The following is a 7224-nucleotide window of genomic DNA, read 5'->3' on the forward strand; positions in this document are numbered from 1 at the left end:
GGCTGAGGCAGGAGAATCACTTGAACCCAGGAGGCGGAGGTTGTGGTGAGCCGAGATCATGCCATTGCACTCCAGTCTGGGTAACAAGAGCAAAACTCCCTCTCAAAAAAAAAAAAAAAAAAATACAGAAATTTCTCATTCAAACCATGTGGCCAAGCCAGGCTGGTAGGGCCACCCGGATCTGTGCAATCATTCACGTCCCCAGGTTTTTCCATCCCCATTCCCTGGAGCCCTCATGTCATCTTCACAGTTGAGGCTGGCCTGTGCCACTGCTAAGTCCAGCTCCTGGGAGATGCGGGACAGGAGAGCCTGGAGCATGCAGGTTCTCTGAAGGAACTGATGTGGATGGCAGACCTCACTTCTGCTTCTGTCCCAGAATTTAGAGACAGGGTCACACCTGGCTGCAAGGGAGGCTGGAAAGTGTGGTCTCTAGCTGGGGGGCAGCTCCGTTCCAGTTGAAACTGTCACTGGCATAGCAGGGGAAGAAGTTTTTTGAGGGGATGGCTAGGAATCTGTCCCAAATTGGGAAGAGGTATCCCTTCAGCCCTCCACCACATTCCTCTTCGCTCCCATCTCTGACCCCTGATATCTTCTCGCCTCAGTTGCCATCTACCTTGGGATCAAACGGAAACCGCCCCCCGGCTGCTCCGATTCCCCTGGAGTGTGAAGCTGACCAGCTCGCGCCCTCCCGAGGCCCTGATGGCAGCTCTGCGCCAGGCCACAGCAGCCGCCCGCTGCCGCTGCCGCCAGCCACAGCCGTTCCTGCTGGCCTGCCTGCACGGGGGTGCGGGCGGGCCCGAGCCCCTGTCCCACTTCGAAGTGGAGGTCTGCCAGCTGCCCCGGCCAGGCTTGCGGGGAGTTCTCTTCCGCCGTGTGGCGGGCACCGCCCTGGCCTTCCGCACCCTTGTCACCCGCATCTCCAACGACCTGGAGCTCTGAGCCACCACGGCCCCAGGGCCCTTCCTCTCCCTCTCCCTTGTGCCCTTCACTTCTAAAGGAGGGGAAGGGGCCAGGGAGGGGAATTCTCCCTTTATCATCACCTCAGTTTCCCTGAATTAGATTTGGGGGCAAAGATTGTCCCCTCTGCTGTTCTCTGGGGCCGCTCAGCACAGAAGAAGGATGAGGGGGCTCAGCGGGGGGAGCTGGCACCTTCCTGGAGCCTCCAGCCAGTCCTGTCCTCCCTCGCCCTACCAAGAGGGCACCTGAGGAGACTTTGGGGACAGGGCAGGGGCAGGGAGGGAAACTGAGGAAATCTTCCATTCCTCCCAACAGCTCAAAATTAGGCCTTGGGCAAGGGCAGGGAGAGCTGCTGAGCCTAAAGACTGGAGAATCTGGGGGACTGGGAGTGGGGGTCAGAGAGGCAGATTCCTTCCCCTCCCCTCCCCTCCCGCTCAAACCCCCACTTCCTGCCCCAGGCTGGCGCGGGGCACTTTGTACAAATCCTTGTAAATACCCCACACCCTCCCCTCTGCAAAGGTCTCTTGAGGAGCTGCCGCTGTCACCTACGGTTTTTAAGTTATTACACCCCGACCCTCCTCCTGTCAGCCCCCTCACCTGCAGCCTGTTGCCCAATAAATTTAGGAGAGTCCCCCCCCCACCCCAGTGCTGACCCTAGAATTTTCCTTCCCTGCCCTCACCTGCAAATGAGTTGAAGAAGAGGCCTGGGAATCCAGGCAGTGGTTTTTCCTTTCAGAGCCTCGGTTTTCTCATCTGCAGAATGGGAGCAGTGGGGGTGGGAAGGTAAGGATGGTCGTGGAAGAAGGCAGGATGGAACTCGGCCTCATCCCCGAGGCCCCAGTTCCTACATCGGGCCCCCCATTCATCCACTCACACTCCCAGCCACCATGTTACACTGGACTCTAAGCCACTTCTTACTCCAGTAGTAAATTTATTCAATAAACAATCATTGACCCGTGCCTACTCCATGCCAGGTCCAGTGCTGGACACAGAGACACAAAGCCCTGTCTGTGGGAGACATGGATTCTGACACAGACACTGGACAGGGGAGTCCAGAAGAGAAAGCGGGCAGGGTGGGGTCACTGGGGAAGATGCTCTAGAGGAATTAATGCTTGAGTGGAGTGTTGAAAGATGAGTAGGTGTTGGCTAGGCATTGAGTTTGCCCTGAGCAAAAACCCAGAAGTGGGAGTATGTGGTGTATCTTCAGAGAACTGGGTAATTTCAGTGTGGCTACTGTGTTGGGCATGGATGGAGAATTAACAAGAGAAATGCTGTATTAGGACTAATAATCCATCTATACTGCTTAAGCAAAAAGGTATTTGTTGGCTTAGGTTACTCAATAGTACAGGGGCACCTGACTTCAGGTAGGTTTGATCCAGACATCAGACCATTGCATCTATTTTTCAGTGTAAGTTGAATTCTAGTAGTTTGTATCAAGTAAGTGCAGCTTTCTTGATGGCACAGATGACTTCAGCAGTTAGAAGTTTCTATCCCTCCAGCTTTCTGCAGCAGAAAGATCCTCATTGTCAGTTTCCCAGCAAAAGTCCCAGGGCAGACTCTCATTGGCCCAAATGGGCCATGTGATTTTCTCTAAACCAATCACTGTGACTCTGGAGTGGCCAGACTCATACTTAGAGCTGCAGTTAGTAGGGGTTCCTCAAAGGAAGGTCAAGTGTCACGAGCAGGAGAAAAGGCATGGGAGCTGGACAGATTATAGTGGTTAAAGGCTGTGCGGTACAGAAGGGTGGAGCTTATTCACACAGTGCCTTTGGGGCCAAAATGAATAAGCTGGACTTTCTCTCCATGGCACTGGGGAGCCATGGAAGTTCAGGGAACTTCAGGGAAGAGACTTGGTCAATTACTGAGAGCATCCTCTGTGCTGGGGACACAGTGGTAATCAAGACAGCCCCAACACTGCCCTCAATAGAGCTCACATTCCAATGGAGGAGGCAGATGTGTCCTCAGGCAGCGACTGGGCAGGGCTGGTATCGGGGAGTCCAGAGGGTGATGCCTGCCTCAGCCAGGGAGGGCTTCCTGGAGGAGAAGGAGCCAGCTAGACATGGATAGGAGTGCATTTTAGGCAGAGCGAATGGCACATACAAGGGGCAGGGAGCAGGAGAGGGGACACATACTTCAACAAATGGCATGTGACTTGGTAAGTGTAGATTTGCTGTGAGGTGTGGGGCTAGGGGCGTCAGTAGGGCTTTGAAGGTTATGGACAGGGGATGGGCTTTCTTCCAAGGGCATTGAGGGAACCATGGCAAGGTTGTGGGCAGTGTAGAGATGGGCGGGTTTGTGCTATGTGCAGGGTGGAAGGGAGGGAAGTTAACAGGTCAGAAGAGCAGGAAAGAGGTCTGGGCCTGACAGATGGGGAAAGCACGGATAGATTTAAGAGAGTCCTATGAGGCAAAGTGGGCGGGACATGGTTACTGACAGGTGTCTGGACTGTGGATTTGGCTGGCTCAGATGGTCCCCACTGGCATGTGTGGTCTGTGTAGCCTCTGGGTGTGGAGCTGGGATCTTCAACTGGGGACAGTACAGTAAAGAACATCCTAGCATCTCACAGGTTCTGCGTACCTTGATGTTTGGGATCTCTTCTAACCTTTAGTAATCTCCCTGGGAACTTTTGGGGACATCCCTAGGCCTCAGTTTCCCCTCTGTAAAACAGAGGGCAGATTGAACTACAAGGGCCCTTAATCTCTGTGACTCTTCAGGTTTGAAAAAGCACCTTAGGTTCCTGAGGGCTCTGTCAGGTCTTCCATTTACTCCCGCCTAACTTTTTTTTTCCCCCTAAAACCTTTGTCTTTTGGGGCCCACCCACTGTGTCCTTGGGTGGGTGGAGGTGATTGACATGTCCAACACCCAGTGCTTGTTCAGATACTGCTTGACTCCTATTAACTCTTCTTCTCCCTCCACCAATTGCTCTACCACGCCTGTTTCCTGTTCCTTCCTGGGACTGAGTTCTCCAAAATGCCTGTCCCTAAAGACTTCATGGGGATGCTCAGATTCAAAGTTCCAGATTGGTGAGGGAAACAGCTTGGTCAAAGACATTGAGGTGGGAATTGGAGGGTGTAAGGTGTGAAAGAATCAGAGGAGTAATAGGGAAAGAACTGGAAAGGTGAGTCTCCAGCAAATGGTATGCATTTCAGTGTGACCTTGAATTGCAAATAACAGAAAGGCTTTCTGGGAGAAATGGGGAGCCATGGCAGGTTCTTGAGCAAAGTAAGGGACTGGCAGCAGCTACAGAGGGATGAAGTCAGACGGGACAGAAGGAAGCCAGTGAGAAGCAGAATAGAGGTAGATGTGATGAGCTGCATGGGAAGCCTCAAACTGGAGACCCCTGGGCTAAATTCAAGTTTCAGACATTTCGTTTGGCTGCATTCCTCCCCAGTTTGAGATCTGAGCATGACTAATTCAAAGTCAAAGTTGGAAAGGGCCCATGCTTTGGGTGAGTGACACTGGGCTCAGTGTCTCTCCGGCTCTCAGATTCCCCACAGAACCTTCTAATTTTTGGACTAGATTCTGTGACCTAACTTTGCCTCATTTTAGACCCGGGATAAGACATGTTTAGTACATGCCGAGACGGGACAAACCACTCCGAGGCCACACAGTGGCCAATTGCACCTCCTCCCTCAATAAGTATCGCACAAAGCTAAAGCCACCATTGCTTTTATTTATTGCTTTGCGTGGAGACAAACCACAAGATCCGGGTGTGCCGGGAGCTCTCCATTAACTAGAGCTCCTGGTGGGGGTGGAGCTCTAGGAAAAGAAGAGGACCCTGCCAGGGAGATATTTCATTTGGCCAGAATCCAGAGGATGGAGCCCATTGGTTGGAACTCTGGTTGAAACTGGAACTCTGAGAAGGGTGGAGAGAGCTCCCAGGAGACAGAACCATCACAGGGTGGGACTCCGGGACAGGGGGCGGGGCAAGAAGTGAGGGGGCGCATCTCTGGTGGACAAGGCCCTCCCATTGGCTGGGTTCCAGCAGTCGGTGGCAGGTGGGCAGGGCGCCTACTTCTGTGCGGGGATCATGTCGTCGATGGACTGGCCTTTCTCCAGCTTCTTCTCCATCTCCACCATGAGCTTCACACCATCCACCACCAGCTGCACCTGTTCTACTTCGGACGAGCCCAGGCGATCAGCGTTGGACACGTCAAATACTGAGCCCACGGCAGCTGTGTCCACGCCACCTGTGGGAGCAAGGCACAGGGAAGTGAAGAGGCAGCAAAGGTGCAGAGGGGCTGGGACGTGCCCCCCGCCCCCCCTCCCCGTGCCAAATGCAACAGCAGCATGTAGTGAGTGCCTACTGTGTAACAGGTTACCTGCACACAGGTAATGCCTGTTTATTCATGGACTCACGAGTCTCTGGCTTTAGATGGGGTACCACGCCACTCAATTATCAAACATGAAAATATAGCATAGTGGGTAAGAGAGTGGGTTCTGGAGCCAGGCGGCCTGCGGTCGAATCCTGACCACTCCTCGCTTTAGAAATGGGAAAACTGAGGCCCCGAGGGAGGTCCAAGGGCATGTGCAATGCATATTATATAATCATGAAAATCCCACACTGACTCCTGTGACTTAGGGGTATTGACACCCATTTTACAGAGGAAGAAATGCAAGCTCACAGAGGGTCAGCTCTTGCCGGTCCCCCGAACTCGCAGGGATGTCGCACCTCTCCTTCCATCCCCGCAAAGGGCCCTCCCCACCCGTCGTGGTGCAAAGGATGTGGGAGCCGTACCTGTACCCCTCTTCTGCAGGCGCAGGCGGGTGAGGATCTCCTCGAACTTGGGGTGCTTGCTCAGGTGCGCCAGCTTCACATGCACGCCTCCACGCAGCCCAGTGCCCAGGTTGGATGGGCAGGTGAGCACGTAGCCCAGGTGCTGGTTCCACATGAAGGGGTGGCCCGCTTTCTTAAAGATCTCCTCGATCTGAGGTTGGGGGAGAGGACCAGGGGTCAGCGCCGGCAGCCACCCCCAAATGCACCCGCAACATGGACAGGGCGTGGGAACGTGGTGGAGGCGGGATTCTGAGGGGAGCCGGGAGGTAGGAGATTCTGAGGCTAGACAATGGTGACCAAGGCAGGATTTTGAGGGGAGGGGACTAAGAACGCTTTGAAGGCGGGTTTTTTTTTCTTCAGAGTCTCGCTGTGTCACCCATGCTGGAGTGCAATGGCGTGATCTCATCTCACTGAAACCTCTTTCTCCCAGGTTCAAGCGATTCTCCTGCCTTACTTAGCCTCCCGAGTCGCTGGGACTACAGGCCCGTGACACCACGGCTGGCTAATTTTTTTTTTTTTTTTTTTTTGTATTTTTGATATAGAGACAGGAGTTTCACCATGTTGCTAGGCTGGTCTTGAACTCCTGACCCTCCTCGGCCTCCCAAGGTGCTGGGATTACAGGCATGAGCCACCGCTCCCGGCCTGAAGGCAGATCCTTCAGGGCGGGGTTGGGCGTAGGGTGGAGCTGGGTCCAGGGGCGGGGTCCTGAAAAGCAGGTGGGGCTGATTTTGAGGGGCGGGGTTTGGCATGGGGTGGAGCCAGGTCCGGGGGGCAGGGCCCTGGAAAATGGGCGGGGCAGGGCTTAGCATGGGGCAGGGGCGGGGCCTCGGAAAGCAGGTGGGGCGTTCAAGGTGGAGTCGGAAGTCAGCTGCTAAGGGCAGACACCCACCTTCTGCAGCCCCACGCAGAAGCGGCGGAAAACCTCCTTCATGTTGCCCCCCTTCTCCATGGAGATGACCCGGAGGTGATCCTCCTCGTTCACCCACACCAGGAAGCTCTTGTTGTCATTGTGCCTAGGGTAAGGTGCCACAGCAAGAGGCCAAGGTGTCAGCCCCGCGGGAACCCCATTCCCAGCCCTTCCCCAAACATCTGTCCACCGTCAGGGGGAAGAGGGCCTGAGAGGTGGGAGGTGGGTGGCATCTGCCTCCTCAAAACGCAGAAGCTTAAACCTGTAGACTCTAACGTCACAGGATCTGCAAAACCTTGAATCCTGGGATCAAGGACTTTTAGGGACTTAAGTCTTTGAACAGCATTATTATAGATCCTTGGGATCTCAGGATGTTTGACGAACAGAAGCTTGGGATCAGAATTGATAACATCTTGGAAATCTTACATCTGGTCTCAGGACCAGAAAATCTTCCCATGGCAGTGTGTTAGCTCCCAATCCTAGCATCTCAGAAGCAGGATCTTAGAACATAAAATATTAAGGTCGGGTGCGGTGGCTCACGCCTGTAATCCCAGCACTTTGGGAGGCCAAGGCGGGCAGATCA

At 54.2% G+C, this 7224-nt stretch overlaps 2 protein-coding genes across 2 annotated transcripts in view; one reads left to right on the plus strand and one right to left on the minus strand.

Moving 5' to 3' along the window:
* The window catches only part of MARK4 (MAP/microtubule affinity-regulating kinase 4), a 62467-nt gene extending 60547 nt beyond the window's left edge, over positions 1-1920 (plus strand). Inside the window, exon 15 of the mRNA XM_011975142.1 lies at positions 603-1920. Within this exon, the coding sequence (XP_011830532.1) occupies positions 603-939 (337 nt within the window). The 3' untranslated portion in view covers positions 940-1920. The remainder of the gene's footprint in view (positions 1-602) is intronic.
* Positions 1921-4610: 2690 nt separating this feature from the next.
* Positions 4611-7224, minus strand: part of CKM (creatine kinase, muscle) — a 15326-nt gene continuing 12712 nt past the window's right edge. The window contains exons 6-8 of the mRNA XM_011975090.1: positions 6624-6747; positions 5696-5885; positions 4611-5147 (exon numbers count right to left, since the gene is read on the minus strand). Of these exons, the coding sequence (XP_011830480.1) occupies positions 4969-5147; positions 5696-5885; positions 6624-6747 (493 nt within the window). The 3' untranslated portion in view covers positions 4611-4968. The remainder of the gene's footprint in view (positions 5148-5695; positions 5886-6623; positions 6748-7224) is intronic.

Source organism: Mandrillus leucophaeus, unplaced genomic scaffold, assembly GCF_000951045.1.
Source record: "Mandrillus leucophaeus isolate KB7577 unplaced genomic scaffold, Mleu.le_1.0 Scaffold151, whole genome shotgun sequence".
Lineage (NCBI taxonomy): Eukaryota > Metazoa > Chordata > Mammalia > Primates > Cercopithecidae > Mandrillus > Mandrillus leucophaeus.